We start from the raw sequence: 27,392 nt of genomic DNA, 5'->3' as shown, positions 1-27,392 counted from the left end.
AATTATATTTCGTTTTATTTTTCTCCTACTTATTATATTATAATTATATTTTGTTGTTTTAATGTATGTTAAGATTTGGTTCAACTGAGGACACTTGAAAAGTCACGATGGTCGAATGTAAGCACGATTGTAAATTATTTATTGTTATTAGACAGAATATCTACTGATAAATGGCAGCAGCTAATTTCTGGATGTCATTCTATTTGTACAGGATGATTTTAAATTGTTTTTACAAATTAAGAGGGTTGATAGTACTCATCCAGATGAGCAATAATTATCATAGAACATAGGGTTGCACTCTACTCTGAGAGGCAGAAAAGAGGATTATTAGAATTCCTACCTGAAACTTACAATAGTGTTGGGAGAGCGAATTAACAAGACCAAAGGTTGCTCAAGCTGTTTAGTGAAAAACTCATAGAGAGTGCACAAAACAGATAAAAACCGAAAACTTGGCGTTCGAGTGTTAATTCGAGCTCAGACTTTGATGGCAAATACTCAAATGCACATCTTTGATTAGCAAGGTCTCAACCTCGCAAACGATTGCAACCAAGTTAATTATTTAATCAAGGGCTGAATATTATCAACTAACTCCTACTCACGGTCGGTTTGATACTATCAAATCAAGGAAGCTGTTTTCTTTCCCTTTGCCATTTTCTATCCTGTCCTCCTGGACTTATTGTGCTGCACTCATTCTACTTGAAGAGCCATTTTATGGGACACGAAGTTCTGACAACCGGAACACAGCATGGACGTTTCATTCTAATCTTGGCATACAGCGGAAGTTGGAATTAGTTCATAATATTCAGCTCTTTTGATTAGATAATTAACTTCTTGCAATTGTTTGCGAGGCTGAGACTTTGCGAACGAAAGATGTGCATTTGAGTATTTGCTATCAAAGTCTAAACTCGAACTAACACTCGAAAGCCAAGTTTTCTGTTTTATCCGTTTTGTGCACTCTCTGTGAGTTGTTCACTAAACTTGAGTGCGCAGTTTTTGGTCTCGTTCATTCGCTTTCCCAACACTGTTTAAGTTCAGGTTGGAATTCTAATAGTCCTCTTTTCTGCCTCTCAGAGTGACCCTATGTTTCACTCGACCCTATGTTTTATGGCTCGCATGAGTACTATCACCCCTCTCAATTTGTAAAAACAATTTAGAATCACCTTGTATATATTCAGATGATGTACGATTGGAAACGTATATTGGTACGATAAAGTAAGAACGTCTGTTATGATATGTAAGTTTAAGAATATATTACATGTATGTTGTTAAATTAGGAGTACGATTTATCTTTTAATAAATGTTTATTTGTCTTTAAAAAAAGGCCTTATGATCGTTTAATTCAAATACAGAAGAAGCTAACACCTGTTAGCACGCAAATTGCATTTATGTTCAAGTTTATGTTTGAATAAAAAGGTCGTTTTGTACGTTTTCAAATCTCTTTTGTTATTTCAGACACAGCGATAATTTGCTGTATGTCTGTTAAAAATTTGGATCTAATTTATGCTTCCAAAGCAAGTCAAACTCTGTAATCTTCAGTTTTCATCAAATTTAATTTTACATATCTACACTACCTAGAGAAAATATCGTTTATAAGGTACTTTCCCCTCTTTCCAGCTTGCCTTCATGGTGTAACGGTAGCACACTCGGTGCGTATTCGGGAGGTCCAGGTTCGAGTCTCATCTAAAGCATTGCACATTTTTCACGTCTCCCTGCTTCCAGAAGAAAAAAAAAAGAAAGAAAACTTATGACTTCCCAGTGGCGCCCGAGCAATGACTCGAACCCTGGAGCTCTCAAATGCCTTCTGAGCGTGCTACCGTTACATCACGAAGGCATGCTGGAAGGAGGGAGAAAATTCCTTACATCTTTAGCCAGCCTTTTAAAAATTCTGATATTGCAATTATAGTCGCTGTGTGTATGCTCTTGTAGATTTTTAAATGCACCAGTTTATATTTTATATAGAGATCTCTATCAAGTCAAATATAGGAAATTACTTGTATAATGAAATGCTACTATAAGAGAGCATGAAAAAGGTGAAATGTCCTTAGAAATATTATGAGGAACATCATGTCATTTTAATTTAGAAGTTAAACAACAAAAATCAGCGTTATATTTGCAAATAACGCTGAATTTTGTTGTTTGACTTCTAAATTAATACTTGTTCGGCGTGTTATTTTATCTTAATTATGTCATTTATTTTAGAAATAAAAAGACAAGGAAGTGCGTTTCATATTTCATAAAATTAAATATGTAGATTTTATTTTGAAGAGTGTGGAAATTAAAAACAGAATTTAAAATTAATGTTTTTATTTAGTATATGATACTACTAACACCTGTTCCAGGTTTCATCTAAAATTGATTAATATTATTTTAAGTATCTTAAGCATCAGAAAGTTTATTAATGCTTTAAAACCATTTTTTTATTTAATTTTAAACATAACCTATTCTACTAAACGTTATAGAAGCAATGATAGTTTATCAGCTTAGTTATACTGGTTATTACGTACTTCAAGAATAATTTATTAATAATTTAGGTAATTATTTATGCATTTTCCTTCATTAATAATTTAGGTACAATAAATATAATATACATATATATATATATATATATATATTATGAGAAAAGGTTTCCAATTTTGAACGCTAATAATACCTTTCAAAGGTATTCATAATTTAGTATTTTTTAAATGTCTTTTTTTATTTTTCTATTCGAAAAAACACTCATACAAAGCAGCTGAATACTGTTAAATGCTGACGTTAAGACGTTTAAAGATTTGTAAATCAAATTGAAGGCTATATTTGGGTTACAGCGCCAATTAAATAATAAGATTCCACCCTTACGAATTATGCAGTCGGAAATCTCGTCTGTTTCTTGAATATCACGTTTTTGTAAACAGAACTGTTGAGTAATGCAAACGCAAATCTTGCGAACTGTTAAGAAAGGATGTGGAATAAAGCTAAGTGATGTCTGGATAGTCTTTCCAAGACAAATATATGTATTTTTTTTTTTGTTGTTGTTGTTTAACGGGTTTAGCTTTTATAAAGAATTATATTTGAGATAAAATTCCTTTAAACAGTATGTTAAAAGAATCATAACCTGCTTACGTGCGAAATCAGGAATCTTAAAATCAAATTTCAGACTTTATATATGATTGAAAATATTAGCATTTAATATTTTTGCCATAAGGGAAATTATGCGATTTCGCTATGTGGATTCAACGAATATATTAAAAATAATTGGATATTTGAAAGAGAACTTTATTTGTCTGTTTAAATATGATAATTCAAGCTTTTCTTACTTGTCAGGCGAGATTTTACGCAAGTTTAAACTAAAAGAATATATTTAAATCAAATATTTTTTGCGTTGTTTTTGAGAAATATTATGAGCAGTCATATCTGATTAAATGTTATATAAGAATAAGTTTTGATATTTATAATAATTTACTTTAAATAGTGTTCACTTTGAAAAAAAAATTAAATGTGTTTCAATGAAATATTATTTAATGCATTTTCTATTTAGCAACAAAATATCTTTAAAAACACTAGTATCAATTATTTAACAATTTTCATTTAGATTGTTTTGTTTAGATTTTTATTTCCTGATGAATTTCATTTATAATCTATTTATCGCTTCCTGTTTTTAAATATTTTAATTATTTTTGTTTCATAAAATAAAGCTAGGAAATATTTAAAGAATTTTTCAAGCTGTGATTTTTTTTGTAAATTATAGAACTGTGAGGTAAAATAAAAATATCAAAATCAAAATTACTCATTATTAACATAGTCTGCTACTTTTGAATAGGTACTTTAAGGCAATTACTTCTCAAAACATGAATCTTAACCGCGGTAATGAATGCTGAGGAGAAGAGAAAAAAATCGAATCCTCTAATTTGCTGAAATCCCCAAGTTCCATCTGCTTGTTGAGGATGGCAAACGTTACGATTACAGATGAGGCGCGAGTCGATACGATCTTAAAGTGTCTTTTAAAATAACAGAGTGTAAACTTCCGCCAAGTATCTTAAAGCTATGCAATACTTAAAGAATGTTATTTTATGTTTAACTCTGATTCCAATCATTATTTCTTTTATATAACTTATAGCATTTTATTACATGCTTAGAGAATTCTGAAATTTCTAAAATAATGTTTTTAGCATTATTACCCAAAAATAAATGATCTGATAATCTCAATACCGTAAAACTGCAACTTGAAAAAACAGTTGAACTGTACATTGCTTGTTAATACTAATGCTCCTTCCCGTACTTTGCGCTACTGTTACAAGTATTCCTAAATATTAGAACACTTAACAAAAAGCTAGTTATATATTATAATTATACGAAGCTAAATCATTTGTAACTGACCAGGTTTTTTAATAGTTGAGTGTTATTAAAATTTCGTCGGGTATCATATGCAACAATAGCAAAGAATTGTTCAGGTTATGTACAGTATTACACAAATTATTATAAAATGTCGAAGGAAAGGTCAATCAGGTTCAGTATTCTGAGAGAACAAAAGCACAAAAAGATTTCTCAGAAAAAAATCATTAGGTTTATTATTGGATGATATATGATGGCTTAATTAATCAATCATGACTACGTATTTGTAAACTAACATTTTACTAATAAGTTGCCACGTTTCCAAAGGTTTATAAAAGTTGTTTTAATGATATGCAAGAAATTATTCATTAGTATCCATCTGAATATAAATAAGTATTTTTATCAAGTTTCTTAATCCTGTAAATTCATCATAAAAGTGCATGTTATAAATAACAAGCAGAAAAAATTCAATGCTTTTCATAAATTATTTTCTGAGTTATAAGAAGAACTACATCTCAGAATTAAGCGAACACTATACCTTGTGCTAACTTACACAGTACTTTTATATGAGTTCCTATCTGGGCAACTACAACTTAAACGTTTCGGAAAAGAATTAGAATTTTTCCGAAATATATATCCTCCGTAGTATAACGCTCTCTGGTACGTGGGAAATTTCCAGATACACGCCAAGAAGTTCAAACTCTCCCTGATCATATTCTTAGTACAGCGCATAGTTTCTTCAGCAAATTGAAGAACTCGCAAAATGCCCTGCAATAACGCGAGTTATTGACTATGACCCCACTATCGAAAATACGGTCAAACGACAAAGAACTATTCACCATAATGCATACTGGTAATTTTGTATATATTTATTTTTCATTCTGCCCAAGAAACAATTTATTCTAGATCGCGTTTATTCAGCATTTCTTATACTATCAAACGATGAGATGAGTTCTACTTGATCCCTAGATCTTTGGGTTTCAATTATTACTCTGTAAATATTTTTGCATTACATCTATATTTTATTCTAAAAAAAATTTCACTTAATTAGATCATTAAGTGAGTACTACCAAAATTCATTTTCACGGCAACAGAGGGCAGAAGTAGAAATCTCCAAGATCTCATTTTGTGTATTCCTTTACTTTGTCCCTTTTACGACATTCTCTTTTCGTCCATTCGGATGAGTTTGCGATTAAACATATTTTAACTGCAGTGAAAGGCTCTAGGGAACCACTATGATGTGACTAATAAATACATCTTAATGTTCATGCCAGTAGAAGTAAAAAGTTCTATGTTGAAGGTTACAAGAATTTGAATAGTTTAAAACAATTAAAAGCGTGGAGCTGCGTAAGTTCCTTGTTTGATATCTTATTACGTGAAGGTTGAAAGTATCAAAACATTTCTAACAGAAGTTCTGATTACGATACTGATATGAAATTTAGAGGATTGATTTATTATTACATAAATAATATTTTAGAATAATTTGAAAAATTGAATGTTGTCAAAAGCTTAGTGCTTTTTTGCTTTAATCAGCTATTTTTAACAAAGGGACTTTCAGTCCATTTCATAAGAAAGAAATTTTGGCATGAATTTCATCTGCAAATTCTTATATTTTAAATTTTAACTACAATTAAAAGACAATAATGCCTAGAAATTTAAGCATTTATTTAATTATTAAAGATGTTTCACCAAATTCTTGTTTTAATTAAGGACTATGAAGAATCGATGAATCTAATCAGCGAATAGAAGATTCAGAGCGGGAATGATAACTTCATTCTTAAATATATGTATGTAGAGATTCTGAATGCAACTTTGAAGAAAAGCGAAATATTTGAAGATGATGTATAATTCTATTTGCGCAATTTCTCTTTGATTATTTGGGAGAGAACACGAGTTCTGGAGCGTAAGTGTAAAGAGATGTTGACAAAGATACGTTTTATGTAATGAAAAGCTTAATTACAAATGAAATCCTATTATCTTATTTCGTATTTTTAGAATTGAAGAATTTAGTTCCAAAACTCATTAAGTCAAACATTGTGAGAGCTGACGGTCATGCATGGTAATGTATTTCTGGTAATTAAAGATATTCCTAACATAATATAATCCTTTTGAAATCAGACCCGGAAGTTTATGTTTCTTCCAGCAAGGACTTCAGTAACTTTTAAGTCGAAAGGAGTTTAGTCAAATTTTAACAAATTAAGGATGAAATTAGGTCACAGTATGGATTTGATCTGCCTTTTTCGCCTTCACAAGATATATTATTTGTGAGTGAGTTGTTATGACATAACAACAATAGCAGCTAATTGATTCAAATGAGGAAGCTGGAGGACATTTTTACGCACCAAAGAAAACGCGAACACGATCCATACTTGTCTTAAAAAAATGCCACCGAAAACTCTGCGCTGGGTTAACCACACACGACAGAATGAAACTGCTTTCTCAAGGGAAGGTAGAGCCAATACAAACAAGCAAATCTTACTAAGGAATAGAAACCATGCCCTAAAAGCAATATGTTTGTTTGGGGAAAAAGATGGGACAATGTCTAAAAGCATTTTCACATTATAATTTGTCTAGCAAATAACCTCACAGAAGAAGGATTTTCTATCATGTATGAAGGTAATGACTAAATAAAGACCAACTCTATAATGGATATTTATTGAATTTCTTTTCTAAAGCTAAACCATAACGATCTGAATATAAAATAAGACTTTAGCAACTAAACGCTAAAGTTAGCACAGATGTTATTAAACAACTGTTTGTGATACAGAACTTAAAATTTAGTGTACAAAATAAAGGCTTACTTATGGTGATACTGAATTTGCAATTAGGCAAGGTACGTCTCAACCAGTTCATAAAATCACATCTGTAACGACCTTTAAATGGTCAAATATCAATGCTGCTCCAGATGTATTAATTGCAGCTAATATTTTGCCTTATTTAACTTGCATATTGCAGGACTTAAAATTACATACCCTTATGATTTGAGGAAATATTTGTCATGTAACTGAAAGAAGACAGGATAGAATGCTCTTTAAAATTCATGAGATGTATTATCTATGTATGAGAAAGCAAATATTTTGGACATTAAATTTTGCATTATTGCATTAACAATACTTTATATTGTTAATAAAAATAATTTTAAATTGTTAACGGTATATGATATGATATACTGAAGTGTATTTTATTACTTTTATTGCAAATTAATTTATTGCCAAATTAATCAATTAAACGTCACGTAACTTACGTAAACTATACTGATATTTTATTCTGCGTATTGTTCGCTGCTATCCACAACATATCTTGAACCGAGGATAAATAAGTACGTACTTTATTGCTGTTTTATTGGTAGACGATTAGTTAAATGTTTTATTATTTTCCTATCTTCCGTTCCGATTTTGCCAATTTTTGTCGTCTGTTTCAAGCATCCTCATCATCGTTTTTGTTGTCATTATCAAAGTCTAAATCGTGTTAATTGTCATCCATCACGGAAACCTAATTTAGGCTACTATTCATGCAGAAGGAGCACGGCACGTCTTTGATGGACCCCGTTTAACGTCTTTCACTACTGTAAACTATGACCAAATCTTTGATAGACGTAAAACGATTTGCAGTGGAACCCCGAGATACGAGTTTAATTTGTTCCATTGAGCTCGCATAGCGAATTTCTCGTATCTAGAGACAAACGTCCCCATCGAAAATAATGAAAATCCACTTAATCCGTTCCCAACCCCCAAGAATATCAACATATAAATCAATTTTCCTAATAAAGAATACTAGTAATAATGTAACCGTAGTTTACCTTTACGAAGAGGGGGAAAGGGATGTGAAGAAGACGAAACGGGTTCCTGTGGGGAAGGAGAGTCTCCTTCTGATTGAGGAAGGCTCTCTCTTCTTGGGAATTTTACCCCACTGGAAGCAGGTTCTGGGTCTGAATCACTTAACTTTCTTTCAGTTGCAGGTTGCTTTACGAAAAACGTATCTAATAACACTTGCTTCTGTCTCCTTTTCAAGATGTCTCTAAAATGCAACACTACGTTGTTATTACACAAGTTCATGAGGCACATACACATTACTTTATTAAGATAATTTTCTTCTAAGAAAGTTTTCACTTCTTCCCACTTTTCCTACACTTCTTTAATCTTACTGGAAGGGAGGGCCTCATCTCCTGTTCCCTCCTCCTCTAACGAGAGCTCTTGCTGCTGCTCCTTGTGAAGTTCTTCCGTTGTAAGTTCTTCACTATGTTCCTCAACTAACTGATCCAGATCAGCACCTGCATATCCAGACTCATATTTTTCCCCAGAGATGCAATTTCTTCGATTAGCTGCACTTTGTTTTCCACAGGTTGAAGATCGAAAACGTAAGTCAAGAATACTTTGAGGCCACAGTCTTTTCCATGCGGAACTCAGGGTCCTCACTGAGACTTCTTTCCAAGCCATATCAATGAACTTTCGGCAATTTAAGATGTTGAAGTGATCCTTTCAAAATTCTCTGAGGTTCAGGCATATATTTTCGGTGACTTCAAAACACCTTCGAAACAAACCTTCGTGTACAGCTTCTTAAATTTGGAAATAACTTATAGGCTGGAGAAGAGGAGTGGTGTTGGGAGGAAGAAACTTGACTTTTATGAACTGAAACTCCTCTAGGAAATCATCTTCAAGCCCTGGAGGGTGTGCAGGAGCATTGGGAAGGACGAGCAAATCCTTGAATGGCAGCCTATTTTTGTGAAGGTATTTCTTCATTGAAGGACCAAAACCTTCATTGACCCACTCGATGAAAAAAAGTTGCCGTGTTACCCAGGCTTTGCTGTTGGCTAACCACATCACATTCATTTGTTTTTTCTGCACATTTCCTCTCTTGGAAACGTTTGTAGTTATTGAGTGGTAGATGAGCAACGGCTTGATTTACAACGTTCACTTGCGTTGGCGCAAAACAAGAGGGTAAGCCTATCTTTCACTGGCTTGGTGGCCAGGAAAAGATTTCTCCTCTTGCATGACTCGTAGGCCCTCTTAGGCATTTTCTTCCAAAAAAACCTGTTTCATCATAATTAAATACTTTCGGGGGAAGAAACCCCTCACTGGTAATAAATTGTTGAACTCCGGCTGCTATTTATCAGCAGCAACTGTATCAGAGCTCACAGCCTCCCCATGTATCACAACACTGTGAACACTGGTTCTCCTTTTTAAATTTTTAGAACCATCTGCACGACTTGCTTTAAATGCCATCTCATCTTCAGTCGACGTACCTGATGTTTTTCGGAGAAGATCCAATTATAGATTCTTAGCCTTAACGCAAATTATAGCGTCCAACATCGAACCGCCTTTTAACTGCTTCTCGTTAATTCACACCAACAACAGATTCTCAACATCTTTTAAGAGTTTTAGATGGTGCTTGGCAGTAACGGTAACTCCTTTAGCCACATCACGTTTTTAATTTCTTTCTTCTTTTTCAGAATAGTGCAGATCGTCGATGTCGAACGGCCGTAAGTCTTCGCCAGTTTCGTCACTCTTACACCATGCTTATGTTTATTTATGATTTCTTCCTTAATTTCAATGGTCATGGCTTCCTTTTTCTTTTCAGCACCATCTGAGGACACAATCTTCTCGGGGGGGGGGAACATAAAATAATTATTTTCACGTTAAATGTAAAAACAATGAACTCACAAGCGCACAAACACGTAGATCAGAGAACAATGAGTGATCTGACGAGTGGATTCCCCGAGTCGAACCTGCATTGGGAAATGCGTCACGCATTTCAACAGCCTGGCTCGTTGCTCGAGTCAATGCTCGTATTTAGAGACGAACGTTTTAGCTCATACTTTTCTCTTATCTCGATTTTCGTATATAGAGGTGCTCGAATCTCGAGCATCCACTGTATTGCTTTTTCTAAGTCATCCGCCAGTACTTATGGTGAGAAACTCAAAGTAGAAATTAAAATGTAAAGCTGAATTTAAATATTTAATAGCCGAAGGATACACAGAGCAATTTAATCGAGAATTTGACTACCAGCAAGAAGTAATGCAATGCCGAAGACAGGAACTCTTATCTAGGATAGCAAACCTAGTAACGTGGCCTTAAATTTCGAGTGCTAAAAAAGAGCCTTGAGACGGGTGGCCTCTTTTCAGAAACATTTTCTCAGTTGATGTTGAGAATATACCAGCCCATTTACAAAAAAAAAAAAAAAATAAATAAAAAAAATAAACTAGGAAAAGTTCATTGAAACTCAGTTCTAAAGCAGACATACAGGAAAGCAGGTTTTAGCTAATTTTACAAATATTTGCGTGCACCTTTTCCAGAAGGCAGAAAATTTGCATCGTATGTGGCTTCCATGTTCGATACTAGGTATCAGTATGAAAAACAGTTCTCTTTTATGAAAAGGAACAAGTCCCCAGAGGATTCAGTTTAACGGACATTCATCTGACCTCTTTTCTGAAAATCTCTAGTACAAGCAGCATGTTTCCAGGCGTGCAAACACTAGTTGCAGGAAACTGATTCCAGTTGTCGAGAATGAAACAACAGGCATCCATTTATGTAGCACCAGAATTTCTTTATGTTCCTTCTATTTTTAAAGAATTAAAGTAATAGGACAGGAGCTTTTATGTTTACTTACTTCATAAATATATCACTAAGGGTGAAAATGGCTTTCTTCTTGCGACGCGGAATATTAGGCACTAATAATTATCTGGCCCACTAAAGGTACTAAGTTCAAGATGCCTGCTACAATATCTTGCAATTTTTCTATACTTAAATTCTGGAAAAGTAATATATTTCTGGAATATCTTATATCCAGAATTTATATATCTTATATATAAATTCTGGAATATCTTAAATTCTGGAAAAGTAATATTCTCCGTTTCTTTTCATCTTATTTGTGCATTCAGCATCTATAATATCAGAAGCAAAAGCTTTGATCTCTTCTACGGTGATTTAATTAGCTAAATTTCTTAGACAGAAGGTTCTTGTATCTCTATTTCTTGTTTCCTCATCAACGGCCTTCCATGAAGAGCTCTTTTCTTAAGATTTTGGAGTATTGTGCAACGTCAGTGTTTTTGCAGTTTCTTTTTTTTAGGTGTTTCTGCACGTTCAGAAGGTGTGTGTGATTATGGCAAAGCCTCGAGGGCTATCTGCCTAAGGGGTGGGATGCCTTCGTGGAGGACTTTCTATGGGAAACTGGCTCGTATACACGTTACACATGGGGAAAACCACGAAAACAACCATGCAGCCAGCCCGTTCGCGGATTCGAACCTCGGACCGAACTACCAGTGTTCAGCGACCGCTCGGCCGCTGGTGGGCGCACGTTCAGAAGGTGTTTTCACTTCTGCTTGTTCAACATTCTTCTGTAAACATTATTTACAGTCAGTCATTTAGTTTGTTTTTCACAAATAAGGAAGCAATATTCTTTTCAAATCTGGAACTCTATAAAGGTTTATCATTTTTATCGATTCGAAGTTCAAGGTGTTAGTTACTGGCGTATTAACTCAAGGATTAATTTGGCACTTAGATTTTTTTTATTGACAGTTTGAGTGTCATTCACATGAGCATCATTACACTTCCCTAAAACATGTATTTCATCCTCCATTAAAGAAATATAATCACTATTAACTAAAATTACATTACTAGAGTTTAATGCAGCAGATCCAGTTTCAGCATAACATTGTAAGGATCTTAAGTTTTACTAACGTTTATTTTATTTTAAATCTTTACTATCACTTCTTATTTTCTACTTCCGGCCAGAATTATAAGCGTTAATGTATTTATGCAAAGTTTGTCTGGCGAACGCCAAGTACTTAAGTTGTGGTTTTTTGCCAAGCGAAAGAGAGGAAGCAGTGAGTCGAAGCAGGCCGCTTACCTTAGAAGTTTCACTCAGTTGCTGGTTGCCTTCCAGGCCAGAGGTTTTAATCCTCTTGATAATTTTTAAACGTATTGTAGTGTTCACAGTTCTCTGTACTACATACGGCTTCCTGTTAATATAAGGCCAATCTTCCACGTTTATTATTTTAAACTTAAATTAGAGTTTAGTTTTATTTTTATATTTTTACGTTTAGACCACAAGTAGTGGGTCTGTGTATTCCGAAGTACGGAAGTTATTGTAAATAGAGAAAAATAAAGGGTTTTGTATACCCTTCTTGTGTATCCTGTCTACGTCCCACAGTGATTGAACATAGCTTTAGTAAGCTCTCTGTTCCGAGTCAGGTCCTTGCATGTTCCCGAAGAAAGTAAGACGGAACATTGAACCTGATAACATTTACAACTTAACATAGTGACATCATTTCCTGTGTCTAATGATGCATTTGTTCATTTCTTAATATTTTAGTATTCTTAAAGAGTTTTCAGTGGATACGTTGGGAAACTGCGAATAAACATTCCACTTTTTTTCTTTCAAACAGCATGCAGTTGCCTTGTGGTCGAGACATTCGCATTTATAACATCTTATTCCATCTATTTTACTTTTAAAATCAGAATATTTACGGCCAAATGAAAAATTTTGATTCTTTATTGATTAAGTAGAACAACCTAATCGAGCTCTATTTCTAGTTGAAGCTTTGGAAGCGATTAACTTTATCATCTAAAGTTTTTAACCTTTTTTTATTTGCTTCTTTTCATAAGTTGGAACGCGCTATACTTCATATTTAGTATGTTTACAAATTCTTTTATCTTTTTAACATTGGGTAGACTGTCTGCGAAATGTTCACGTATCTGATTCTGTCATTTTAATTTTAATTGATTGCGAACTAAAAGTTCTTTTATATCGATGGTCATTGGGTTTATATTTCTAAACCTTATATCCACTCCTCGATCAAATTATTCACCTCAGAGGCGAAATCTCGAATAAAATGCGACGCAAACTAAAATTTTGTTTGAACTGCTCTAGACTCAGTTTGAAGAGTTCAATAATAGTATTGTTTTAACGTAGTCATAATTGTTTGCATCTGCTCAGTCGCATATGATAATAAATTTCCAATACCTGAAGAGAGTAGCCCTTAGATATATGAGACCCAATCTTCTTTTAGTATGTCCATTATATTGGTACGCTTCCTAAATACCTTTGAATAAATACTGATTATACTGTTCTCATCATACCGTATCATTACCTTTGTAAATCATAACTCTGAGCTTAGGAAATCCTTACTACATTATTTCTGACAGTTTCAAAAGAAATGGCATTTTGCTTCACCTTTCACGATTCAAACTACTGTTCTGCTTCTTCTAATTTAATTTTCTTCTTTCGTTTATAGATAAACGTTCAATGCACGCTTATTTACATTCAATAAATTTGCAAGAAATTATTACTTTTCTTTTCAGCAGACTGGACAGATAACTGGACAGATTTGGCTGGTTAATTAAACCCATCTTATCTGTTAATGCAATTAAATCAACCTTACAAACTTTCGCTGAATAAGCCATTTCGAAACAATAAATAAAAACTGTACTTACTACTTGAAACTTAATCCACAGCTATCGTTCTGTATGCTAAGCCTAGCTACATCGTATTAAAGAAACCTTTAAGGGTGTTTTTCTTTTTAAAGTAAAATTTGCTTTCTTTATCCCACTATCTATTACTCATCTATGTGTGTTAGAAGTTTATTTTTTCTAATATAATGAATAAACACTTTCATACGATAAATATAACTGCTGTTTACAAATTTTAAACAATTATAACTTTGTATACGTTATTAAATTGTGAAAAGCACTAAAAATATTAATTTAATTTGGCACTATTAATTTATAAATAAAAAATTCCGATCCATTTCATTTAAAACAAATTTCTTCCAATGGTTTGAAAATTTCACTTTGTGTGTCTCTTTATTAATTAAAATTTGATAAAATAAACGCTATAGTTGATGTGTTCCTGTTTCAGTTTCTCTTTTCTTTGCTTGTTATGGCAATAATTGTAGCATTTCTATATTTTAGAGAGCAAAACTTGTATGCTGAAGAAAAACATATGCTTACAAAAGCTTTACTCATTTCCTTATTTTAATCTAAATACAAATAATAATTAAACATACACATTTAAATTTTTCTGTGTTGATAAGAGCTTCTTATAAAGCGTAAAAGAAATAAAACAGCAGCATTTGCAAAGTTTTTATTGTGTATAAAAATGCAATTTAAAATAAGAAATTCCTTCTTAATTCTCTTTTGTCTAGGCTAATCTCTTGCAAATAAAGATAGATGAGAATGAAACAGTGGAAAACACTCGAGAGAAATAGATCCATAAATCACCGAGTAAATATTCACTGCTCTGCCTAAACGTGGATTGGTTTACACTCCATTATGCAGGCGTCAATTAACACATTGTAGAAAATCTTCGGTCCTAAGAGATAGACAAGACGTAACAGTAGAGAAAATTGCGTTAATAATGTGAGCAAGAGGCTTTTATACGTTTTGTATTTTTTTCTTACATCAAAATTAAAACCTTTCACAAGATTAAGTCATATTTTTTAAATTACATTGACGGCTTATCCGCTAAAATCAGGTACAATTAAAATGTATCAGTGTTTCTTATTTGATGCTACAACGTCATTTAATTAAGGTTAAGCTGTTAACTATTAAGAAACTAACACATTTCTACATTCATTACATTTCTTTGTTCGTGTGTCTCATTACTCATTAAACACATACTACTCATAACTAAGTTTACGTATTGGAGAGACATTAGGGTTTACTGATGCTGGAGAAGTGAAAAATAAGCAGTGACCTCTTCAGAACTCGAAACTGGACCTCTCGAATACATGCCGAGTGTGCTATCGTCACACCACGAAGGCATGAAAGGTGGGAGGAGATGCTTTATAGTACAACCAAATTTAATTGTATCGGTGTTTATTAAACAAATACGTTTTGTATGCATTTTCCATTATTTTGTACATTTATGAGAATGATCGGTATAGGCAAGAGTCGTTGGAATATTTGTATTTCCTGCTTTCCATCATTGTTGCAATTTGAATTGTTTTCAGAATTTTACGATTGCTTGCACTACTGCTTTTCAATGTATCTTCTCAAAGCAGTGGAAAGAAGCAGCTTTATATGAAGTTATTAGTTGTTTACGATACCTGTTAAACGAATATTTTGAATATGTTATTTGTTTCAAATAAAACATACTTCCGTTTTAATTTACCACAAACTGACAAGCATCGCTTTTAATTTCAATCAGAAACTGATTTTCGTTTTAATATTCTTCAGAACAAATTTTCCTCTGTAAATCGAGAAAGTGCACATATTCTGGGGTGCGCATATTTTATCTGTTCAAGACGATTTCTTTCTTGAAAAATAAAATATGTGTTTTCTTAAACAATTAAAACCATCTAATCACTAAGTTGGTCAGAAATAAATTTTAAATATTCTTAAGTTGGATTTTAATTTAAGAATTATATTTCTTCAAGGCTAGAGTTAATTTTGACACAGCACAGTGCAAACGGTGAATGAATAACCTTTTTTTCAATATAGTCTCAATCATAACTGTAGCATTTTTCTACGTACGCTGCAAAATTTCGATGTCATAGATCATGTAAAATGTGATATCCTGGACACCGACTCACCGTGTTGTCGGATCGTTGAAAGACATATAGAGAAGAAAATCATTTTGAATTAGATTGGAATTAAATTGCAAATAATATCTGAAATTATTGTTTGAAATATTCTTCACTAGGTACCAATGCTTATGTGTAAGTGGTTTGGTGAGTGATTAGTGAATATTAGCATCAAGAAATAATGCAGTTTCGATCAGCATGTCAAGAGAATGACATCAGATAGCAGTTCATAAACTTTTTAGATCAACACTGCACACAATTGCAAGAATTTTTCCTTTCGTTTCTAAAAATCAGGCAAACAGAAGTCTTTTCTGATCTAAATAAGTTAGCCAACAATATTGTAGGGAAGCCATGAATGTATTGTACACTGTAGGGAGCCCATGGCTTATCACTGGACACAATACACTTCATAAATTCTTAGAAGTGAATAGGATGCTGTTGCAGAAACGACAAGGTGTGCGCTAGTATGTTTGCTTTGTGGTTATAGGAAAGAGCTCACAGGTCCCACTATGCAAGCACCTCATGAAATTTCTACTCTTCAGTCATTCAACACACTATTCTTCGTAGCGGATTCAAGTAATGCAATCATTTCATAAGAAATTGGAGAACAATGTTACCCATTTATTGTCCAATGTCGCATGTTCTCAAGGAACACTTGATGACAGGAGATTTCAAGGAATGAAGATATAAAATAAGAGGAAAGAAATGCTTAGTATCAAGAACTCTACACTTTCCAAGAAGGATATTAAAAAACTCAGCATCAGGCGGAAAAATAAAGCATCAGTCATTGCACATGGTGTCTCAGTAGACACCATTACTTTTGTAGTATGAATTCTTATAAACATAATTTTGCGACAACTGTCGCATATTTGTGGATTATATTTCTCGCTTCATTAAAACTTGCGACTCGTAAGTAGCTTAAAATTGCATATAATACAGGGAGAAGTTCAGAAGCTCATTTATTCTGTAGAAAATGTGCTAAGAATTATGGATCTCAATAAAAGTAATGAAATCCTACGATGAATTTTATAATTTCAGAAATAGTTAATTGGGAAGTTTTTAATCAAATTTATTTTGAATGAAGAGATTATAAATATTGCTGTTCAAAAATATATAAGCGAATTTATACAAAACCCTGTGCACTCACCTTCATTGGTTTTCTCCTTTGGCTTGTTAATTGTAGTTGAGGATCAAATGAAGAGAAGAAATCCATTGGAATTACTGGAATTTCGTTCGTTATTTCACTCATTCTTACTGTTCGGCTAATAATGTCCCAAAATGCTCTTAGTTGTTCGCATGATGGTGCTTCACCTTCTCTCCAGTGGTGCAACGAACCATCTAAGACTTGAAGAAGGGATCCCGCGGTGATCAAGAGGCAGACAAGCCATGGTCCAATTGAGTACATAACAGACGAGTTTAAAATGCCTCTGTAATAAAAACAGAAATACTTCGAACATTAGATACTTCGGATCAAGATCGTATTATCATGATACATTATTTGAAAGCATTGGTATACAGTGAAAATTTATGCAAAAAAGCAATTCGAAAATATTTCAGCTAATTGCTTCAAATAAATCAATAAAGCAGTAGTAGTTTTGACAATAACAAAAAGCTTTTACTACATTTGAAATACTTAAGTAAGTCTTACTTTTAATAGCAAATTTCAATTTAGAAATGAAAAATATGAAAATCTATCAATTAACATCGCTGTAAAATGCAGCTTTTAAAGCTATTTATGTATTGTCGAAATTAAAAATTTTAATCAATAAAATTTAGTTCACAAGAAAAGCAAAAGAAACACTGAATAACAGGGTAACAGTAAGTCAATAAAAGCAGCAGTGTTTTGCAATACCGTCAAATATTCAATAAGCTGTGTATAAGTCTTTAAATGAAGAAATAAAATTGTAAGGATTATGTTAATTTTATTAACAGCTAAATTTTGAGTTAAATTTCCTTTTCTATCGATTCTTAACTTCAACTTCCCACTTCCGGTCAGAATGTAGTTTTAAAATCACGTCTGAATACATAATGAGGAAGTACGGTATTTAACCGTGGTCTTAGTGAGAAAGATTCCAGGTATTCTGGCTGCACGCGTCCGTCTTTTTAGGCTATTGTCTCATAAGCTATTATCACACTGGGCCGTACTTTAGGCCCTCGATAGCTTCGCAGTCTATTAACGTTAAGGGGCCAACTCGGTTAGAATTCTGATAGCTTCGGCTATATCTCTTTAGTTAAAATTAGTTTAATTCTCAGTTTCTTAAGTTCAAGCCAGAGTGTCAGCTTTATTGGACTCTCCAAGACGCAGTTTTGTTAAATCTTATTTTGAATAACAAAGGGTTATTTTACCTTTCCATCTGGTTGTTTCCTGTCACACGAACTCAAGCGATTATTCGCTTACTTGTTCTTAAGATTCTTCACTTTCAACAGTAACTTAGAATTACCCAGTGAGGAACTCTACAAAATGTTGAATCAAGGCTTTTAAACAGAAATTATCAGTGAAACTTTTATCTTAGCCATCAGTTATAGAACAACTTTCGAAAATTTCATTTAGTATTGCGTAATTAATCCCTTTGTTTATAGTGCAATAAAATTGAACTAAGCTCAAGATATTTATGAAGAATAAGAATATTTACAACGCAACATGTTTAGTAATGATCTTAAGTTTGTAACGTCAATTCCCATTGCTGTTGTTCAGAAATAATCTTCGTTCCTCCATGAACCCTGGAGTGTATGTTGCGAAAAGAGATACAGAGTCACGAGAATCAGATAATACACCATTATGTACAATTACTGCTGCAGTAAAGGAGCATATGAACTCAGAAATCTGAATATTAATAACTAAAATTCTTTGTTTATATTGAACAAAAGTGACCAGTCTATTCAAATAATGAAACCAATCTATTTAAATAGTAGAAATGAGGTCTATTTTTGAATTTTTAGTTTGTGACAATGTTTTGATTATAAACACGAATGGAGGATGTTAAAACAATGGCCATAGGCTTAATTGCTTTAAATAATTAATCTACACGTACAGTTCCGAATACAAAGTGTTTTAAAACAAGGTAAAGAATTTTATGAAAACTGTTTCAAGACTGTTTGTTGGTATAGTTCTGAAACAGGAAAATTAACTTTATGTATAGTCTCCATAGAATAAAAAATTTGAATTAGTAAAATATTTATTGTGCTTTATTTAGGTAAAGAGAAAATGCTAAATACATCTGAGCTTATCAGATATATAACTTTCACTATGCAAAATATCATAATCAATCATGTTTAGTTTAAAAAGTTTATCAAAAATTATTTTTATTATTAATAAAAAAGATACAATAATTATTATTTTGTGTATGTATACCTAAGGTGGTTTGTGTGTGTATACCTAAGGTGGTTTGTGCGTGTATACCTAAGGTATACTTTTGGTATATACCTAAGGTTGTACCAAACAGAATAGTGCCTTTTCGGCGGGAGATCAAGTACAATCCAGCAGCCGCCGTTACCAGGGTAGGGCTGGCAGAACGATACTTTTAACAAAATCAGCGAGTACATAGAGTAGTAGTATTTCATAAACAAAGACAACTTGCATTCATATGCTATATATAGTTATACGTTGGTTACTTAATATAATAAAAACAAAGTTGCTGATTAAATATAAATAATAAATAAATGAATGAATATATAAAAAATAAAAAAAAAGTTTTATACAAAGATTACAGCGATCAACAGCAAAGGAGCCACTTTGATAACCAAGTTTCTCTTCTTCGACAACGGGGAAGCTTTGACTACTGCGTTTGTGCAGCGTGCCTGTATTAGTAAGGTTTCATGATTACACTAACGTTTCATCGTATTTCGAGCACATGAGTCACTTCGCTTCTTCTCTGTGACTGATTTTTCAAACAGAACATCAAAAGGGCATGAACGTTTTCAGTTACTTTGTGCAAAAGACCTTGTGAGGGTCATAAGAGTGGCTTCGCTGGTCAGGAGGACTGAGTTTTGCCGTTAACACTGATAGGTGCTGATGGCTTTGCCCTTATCTGTCACCTCGTACAAAGGCATTAAGAAGCCCGTTTTACATAATAAGAGACGAAGAAGAAATTAGAAGACCACAGAGAGAAGGTTGCCACTGATTACTTACTGATAAAATTTGTTTTCTCCATATGTGATATATTACGAATTCAGTCCTAACAACTTTGTAAACACGTTATATTTTCTAATTGTTCATTTATATTTGTTTATAATTAAAAAATTACATTTCTTGTTACTAAAAGTTAATGTATACTAATTTTATGAATTGAGCTTCAGATTCTAATAACTTGTATCATGAAATATAAATAGCTTGCATACGCGAGAATTACTTTGTGCTTACTTTGTGCTAAACAAAGACATAAAGTGAATAGTTATCTAACAAAATGTAGATCTCCTGAAAGGGATCAACGAATTCCGGAAGTTCAAGTACGACTGCTGTGCATAATAATTATCCAGTTAAAATACCTTTCCCCATCAAGGAAAAAAAATTATTTTTGGAAAAACATTTATCTGGATTCGTGAAATGATTTCTACTAATATTGGTCACCCATATTTCGAATTCTGTAGTTTCTTTGCTTCAGCCTTCTGTTAATATTTAAAAATACATCAAGTAATTTTTTTTGTAGATGCAAAGATCACGTAATGTGCGTGATGGAGTTATTTTTCAGAGCTGTTAGTTAGTATTAGACAAGTTTATTTAGTTTTTCATGTTTTTTGTTTTGCGAATAAGAGTTCTCTTTCGCATTTGAACCAAAAATCGAGGCTTCTTGGAAGGAAATTCTGTTATGATAGAACTGGATTAATTGTTCGGAAGTTAAACATACAGATGTTCGATGAGATTTAAAATGGCATTTTCTATTGAACCGGAGATCTAAGGGTGTTTGAGATCATAAAACAAATTTTCTTTTATATCTGATAAAAGCTCGTAAATATTTATGAACCTTCTCGAAGGATTTTCTTTTATACTTTTTGTTTCTAAATGGAAATTCCATTAAAACAGAAATTTCAAAATTTAAATTTTTAAGTCTTATATTTTGTATCATTTTCTACAATTTAGAATTTGACTTTTACTTTGCATTTGGGATTAATGATATCTGCATACATGATACCTGATATCCGCATATCTGATTAAGAATAGTTAATTGCACTTATGTTCACAATAACATACCTGAAGAATCAAGACAAATTTCTTTGTATACTGGAATTGCGCAGAAAATGTTCTTGCTTTTTGTTATTTAGTTATTGAATTCGTGAAAACAGATAAATTTTTATATAAATTCGAATAAAAAATTCCAGTTGAATTTCTTAGCGGTATTTTAAATTTAGCGATTTAAGATTAATACCTGCAATTATATGTATACGTATTTCACATGTCTTTTAGGACCGCACTACACGACTTGCCCTTTAAATTATACACTCATGTCCATAAATTAAGGATAATGCAAAATCAGGCAAAGGAAGAGTTAGAAGCAAAACAAATTTGACTTATTTGTAAAGCTTATTTATTAAACAAAAGGTAAAGAGCAAAAAAAGATACTATATGTTTGATATTATTTAAAAAATTAGCGATTTTTTCTCCCTGGAGCAAATTACAAAAAAAAAAAAAAAAAAAAAAAATAAAAAAAAAAAAACAATATTACATGGTTGGTATGATTGTTAATACGTTGTATGTTTCTCAGACGATGCAATACAGTCCGTACAACGCGCATATTCACAAAGCCTACAGACCATTTCTCTAAGGTCTGCTCTCATTGGATGAAACATCTGCTTGGCGGTCATATTTGGAATAGTGAGTTATCGACTTGTAGGCGTGGTAATTAACGCCAAACAAACGGAAACAGCGTTTATTTCATTCGATATTTTTTTAGTTTATAAATGAAAGCTTGGAGGAATTGTATGGAATATATTTTATATAACTTACTGATCTTATTAATAGTTTATTTGTATTTGAATTTAAACTTTTAAAAGTACGTAATTGTTTTACAAGAAAAAGGTGTTTACATGGAGATAGCGTATGCACTTTTTCGTCCTTTATGTTAGAAAGAGCCTATTGTGTAAATTTCCATAGCGCATTAATTAATACAAATAAAGGAATATTAAAAAATAAACCAAATGAAAACATTCAGTAAACATTTAAGGGCGTCGAATACCTATTCTTTTTTACTTAAATTATGAAAAGTAAGTATAACTAAAATTATATTTTATTCCATTATGCGCTATTTCTATTGAAACGCTTTTCGGGATCTTGGATCGTAATCTTGCTACTGCTACCTACTAGAAAGAGTACAAACCAGTAAATAAAAATATGAAAAATTAACAAAAGTAGAGAAAATAAAGGCGTTTAATTTTTAACACCGCACCCAAACAAATAATGATGAAGTCATTCAATTAAGTTAAAATAAGAATAAATCCGTATAGAGCAGAGTTCATGAAAGCTACGAGCGGGGATAGAACCGGCGATCAAGAAGTCTGAGAACTTTCTTCGCGCTCGTTACCGCTGAGCTGCGGTTTCGCCTGTGAGTTAGGCACAATTTTTGGTACACCACGCTTAAATGCAAATTCTAAAGGCGATGAACCAAAAGTCGCCAAGCACTAGGTTATGTAACCCTACGTTTCCTGTTTTAACCAATCGGAGCAAACAGCAGTAGAAACGGTCTGTAGGCTTTGTGAATAAGCGTACAACGCTTAGGCACGCTGAGTATCAAATTATCGATCTGATCTTGGGGGACATTACACCACTCAAAAAGCAATGCTCTCCGAAGTTCCGGTAGACATGTAGGAGGAGGTTGACGGGCTGCAACTCGTCGGCCAAGCATGTCCCACACGTGCTCTACTGGATTCAAGTCCGGTGAAAATGCTGGCCAGTCCATACGGGTGATATCCTCCGATTGAAAGCATTCGCTTACGATGTTTCACGGTGAGGACGGGCGTTGTCATCTATAAAAACAAATTGTGCCCTCATGGCGCCCCGAAACAAACGTACATGTTTTTCCAGAATGACGTCCCGATAGATTTGGCTTGTCATGGTTCCAATTTGAACATGCAGGTCAGTTCTGGAACCCAGAATAATTCCACCCCAAACGAGCACTCCTGCACCACCGTAACGGTGTCGTTCAATGATGTTTTCTTGGTGGTAACGGGTACCTGGAGCTCTCCATATGAAAGTCCGGTGAGAATCACACTACAAGCTAAACCTGGACTCGTCGGAAAACATCACACAAGCCCACTGTTGCGGTGTCCACAATGCATGCTCTCTACTCCAGGCTAACTGCAGGCGACAGTGAGTTGCAGTAAGTGGAACGCATCTGACAGGTCTACGAGCATATAGACCAATCTTCCCTAAGCGTCTGTACACCGCCTGCCTTGAAATTGTCGTACCAGTGGCTGAAGAGAGCTGACGAGACAGGTCTGAGGCTGTGCTCCGCCTGTTTCGTTTGGCAGTAACTGCCAGATACCGGTCCTCATTCGGCGTTGTATCTCTGGGGTGACCTGTGCTGTAACGTCTACTCACATTACCATCATCTTGGAATCGTTGCCAAAGCCTGGAGATACACTCTGGGCAATTTCAAGTTCGTCTGATACTTCCAGGTGGGTACGCCCACATTCCAGACGGCCGATAATTCTGCCACGTAAAAAATCATCCAAATGCGTCCTTTGTGTCATAACTATTCGGTTATTGCACTGAAATGCTTATGAAGCGCCTGCGAACAATTTTACTTCTTTGCCTGTATTCCTTATATATCACTCTCTTACACTCTCGTCATTGTGACGTACCATCGGTGTCATCTGGTTACTTCCTGAAATTTGCATATGATTCTTGAAGATGTGTGTAGTGATTTTACAGGTGATATATTTATTTTAGAGTTCGATTTCCGCGTGACTCTGAATTATCCTTAATTTATAGACATGAGTGTATTTTAGGCAAGAGTCACGGGTTTGCAAATATTCCAAAGTCTATTCAGTACATTTCAGCTGCACCACACTACGCGAAGGCTTTCATTCCAGAGGCGCGGCTTAAAAAATATCTATATCAGTAGGATAAGATGTCAGCAGAATTTATATGTGTTACTAGCTATTACCGCTGATTATCTGCTTGCTGCTTCACTGATAGTGATGAAAAGAATTTCGAACTTGAAGTCAAGTTTGCAGGCGACGATTATGTAGAGGACTGTATATTAATGAAGAAACATTATTAGATTATTAGATGTTATTATTAGATTATTACTGCATCATCAGATATGATTTATAGACTCGGTGTGTAGCGCATAAACATGGCATTGCGGCACTCACTCAATAGTTTACATTTCTAATATGAAATAAATATTTCAGCTGTTTTCTTTAAAAATGGTGTAAGTCCATTTTTGACAAAAGGTTAGTTGATGATAAGAATGAATGCAATTCTGCTATGAGCATTTTATCTATAGGCATTTTCCCCAAAAGGTCCTGATTCAATGGCCATTTACTAATGGTTAACCAATTTGTAACTACATACTATTTATAATTTTTTATGATTTATTCCTTTTTTTAATTCCTATGTATAGAAATTCTGATCCAGTATCTTAAAAACAATGTTATTGATTGAAATTAAATAAAGCAAAACAAATTACTATAAAACACGAAAACTTCTAATTCTCGAAATCCATTTAGTAACTTTAAATTAAAGAGAATATTCGCAAGCATTTTTTTCCAGAAACAACTGTAATATTACTGATGTTTTTAATAAATTAAACTGAAAGCAGTTTATTTTTCAATTCGTAAGAAAATTTTTTGTTTGTTCCTACCGAGGGAAAATATTTTCTATGAAGTGAAGACTTCTATCCAATCCAATTGTTTTCAATTTTATTTTCAAAAGAAAATTGTTTTGAAAAGTGTGCACATACCAGAATAATTTGTAAAGAGATGGAAAATAATGAAATAAATAAAAAAAAATATACTTTATTTTCCCAGCAGAGGCTCAAGAACTTATTTAATTTATTAAAATTTGAATACCGTCTGGCTTCATGCTTTTGTAATCATATCGAATATAAATTGAAAGCTAAAAAAGCATATGTCATTATATGGAAAAAAACTGAATAATGGCTGAAAAGAATTTGAGTGTGGAAAATAAAGAATATTATTTAAATATTTAGGAGCGGAATAAACTCAGGAATCAAATATCCATGTTCATTTTTTCCCAGCATCCTGCATATTTTCCAATACTAATTACTTATTGGAAGATTTTTTTTTTAGATAAACATTCTGTTCTTAAAAGCAAACACGATTTTAGTAAAATCAGAGCTATTAAAATTATGTAAGAAACTCACATATGCTATAAAATTGTAGCAGTAACAAAATAAAATTATTTAGGTCATAGGAATTTAATTTTACTTTAAAAAAATTAAATTAGTTGACTAAAAACATAAAATTATTACTTAATATTACAACAGTGTGATACTTTTGCATTTATATATGATGTACTAAAAATGCGTTAAAATATATATTTATTATATAAATTAAACATTTTAGATTAACATAGGTTGCCCAACTGGTTTAGAGGTTGGCATTGCTGACTGCCGTGCAGAAGGCTCGGGGTTCAAATCCCGGAGAAGGCATGGATGATTGTAAATATATAGTGTCGGTGCGGCATGGCGGCGCTCTAAATATTAGGGCAGCCGAAAGTTTTCTGGTATGGTTTAGCAAAAGGGAAGAGAGGTGGAGACCCTTGGACCAGTCCTCCTCCGGGTACTCTCCATCAAATTTGGGGGCGGAACTGAGCTAAATCACACTGTCACCTGTAGGGTGCTCAAGGCTGTTGCCAACGGCAGGGGTAATCTTGCGCTCCTTGCCACGTGGCTTCGTGGGCTTGGGCTGACTGCGTCAGACAAGTGAGCATTAGTAACAGATTAATACACTTATAGTGATATAATTACTATATATCTATATCTCCCTATGTAATAATTGGGCAATTATACATGTTAAATTATTATACATAAAATTTTATCTTTTGACAGTCTATACATAAAAATTGCCTAAAAGCATCTACATGGATTGAAAATATCGTAATGTATAGTTACAAATTGGAATCCTGGAAGTGGGTGAATAAATAATTAGAAACTATTTAGAACACATTTGTAGGCAAAAGCAGGTTAGTAATTCTTATGGTATTTATAATTTAACGAATTATAATCAATGTTATGCTTCTTGAAAAAGACTATGAGAAACATTAACTTGGTTTAGCGCAGTATGATGCTGCACAAAACCGATTGCGCTGTACGATGTTTTCAACTCATTAATGTTTCTATGAAATTTTTATTTAAAATTAGACAGTTGTCCGCTATGCAAAGAGAAAGACTCGAGCATAATTTACTCACTTATATTTTATTCACTTTACAGCAAATTCTTCAAATTTAATAGATTTTATGTCGAACTTTTTTGCTTTCTTATTTATAATACCCAATTCTTGTATATTTCTTTTTTTCTGTATTATATAACCGCTGAAATTTATATTAAAAAAGATACACTTATTATGCAGTTTCAACGTTTTATTATAGCATATCTGCAGCTTTTTTTAAATACTGTATCTTTATTAGTGAATATTCTAGACAAGATAATTCTTATTTATTTCAGAAAACTATCTTTTGGCCCTAAAACTGCCATGCCTCGATATAACAGTTGTAACCTCGATATCAGTTTGTTGAGAACTGTCTTTGATTCTCCTAGAACATGCACACGGTTGCCGCGCGCAGTCCTTTTGTGTCAGTAATGAAGTTTCGCTAGCGAACAAGAAACGAAACGCTCCATGTATTTAAATCTTTTACTATGTTTGTTAAAAGAAGAGACTTAAAAACTTTACCGTAGAATTATTTTGTGTGACATGCACGCTACACTTCAACTTGATTCAGTTTTAGATTTGCTGAAACCACAAGAGAGAGAACAAGATGTTCGCTTGACAGGCGGAGGAAAAGTATGTATTCAATATTAAGACTAATTTTGTAACTTCTTATTAATATTATGTTTCAATATAGTTAGTCTTTTTATTCTATGGATTATTTGTTTTGAATTCTAATTCACCATACAAAGCGAACAGTCAGCCCTGGCAAGTATTTTTTCCATACGCGTGCGTGCAATGGTTTTTTGAAGGAAGAGTTCCTAAACCAAGCCAACTGGCTTCTTGTGAACAAGTGCCTATTTCTTTATACGAACTAACTGAGGCTCGATAAGTTGGGACATCTGGAGGGCTAACGGACTTGTCCACGGAGTTCCAGAAGCGGTATTCAGATAATTGGGAACACTGATGCGAAAATAAGTTGCCGTCCTTTCCTGCATATTATGAAGATAATCGAACATCTTGAAGCAATTCTGCTAAAATAGAAAACGTGTGCCATCTTTTTGCATTGTTTTAGCTATAACGCCAATCAAGCAGTCGTTCACAGTATCTGCCCACACAATGTTTTAGAACGCAAGTGGACGTTCAGCATGGGCGTTTGAGGTTGCCAACACGAGGCAAATGTACACACTGAAAACATCCTCGTCCCTTACATGTGAATAACGCATGAGCTGA

The 27,392-nt window shown here is 33.3% G+C and overlaps 1 protein-coding gene across 1 annotated transcript in view; it reads right to left on the bottom strand.

Annotated features, from left to right (window-relative positions):
• The window catches only part of LOC118199477 (uncharacterized), a 204,371-nt gene that overhangs the window by 115,017 nt on the left and 61,962 nt on the right, over nucleotides 1–27,392 (bottom strand). Inside the window, exon 2 of the mRNA XM_085821824.1 lies at nucleotides 16,980–17,259. Within this exon, the coding sequence (XP_085677950.1) occupies nucleotides 16,980–17,237 (258 nt within the window). The 5' untranslated portion in view covers nucleotides 17,238–17,259. The remainder of the gene's footprint in view (nucleotides 1–16,979; nucleotides 17,260–27,392) is intronic.

The sequence above is a fragment of the Stegodyphus dumicola genome, chromosome 8, assembly GCF_044657685.1.
Source record: "Stegodyphus dumicola isolate Sdum_Otavi_A_Nest chromosome 8, ASM4465768v1".
In the NCBI taxonomy this organism is placed as follows: domain Eukaryota; kingdom Metazoa; phylum Arthropoda; class Arachnida; order Araneae; family Eresidae; genus Stegodyphus; species Stegodyphus dumicola.
The sequence above is the reverse complement of the archived record's forward strand: the minus strand, read 5'-3'. Positions and strand labels throughout refer to the sequence as shown.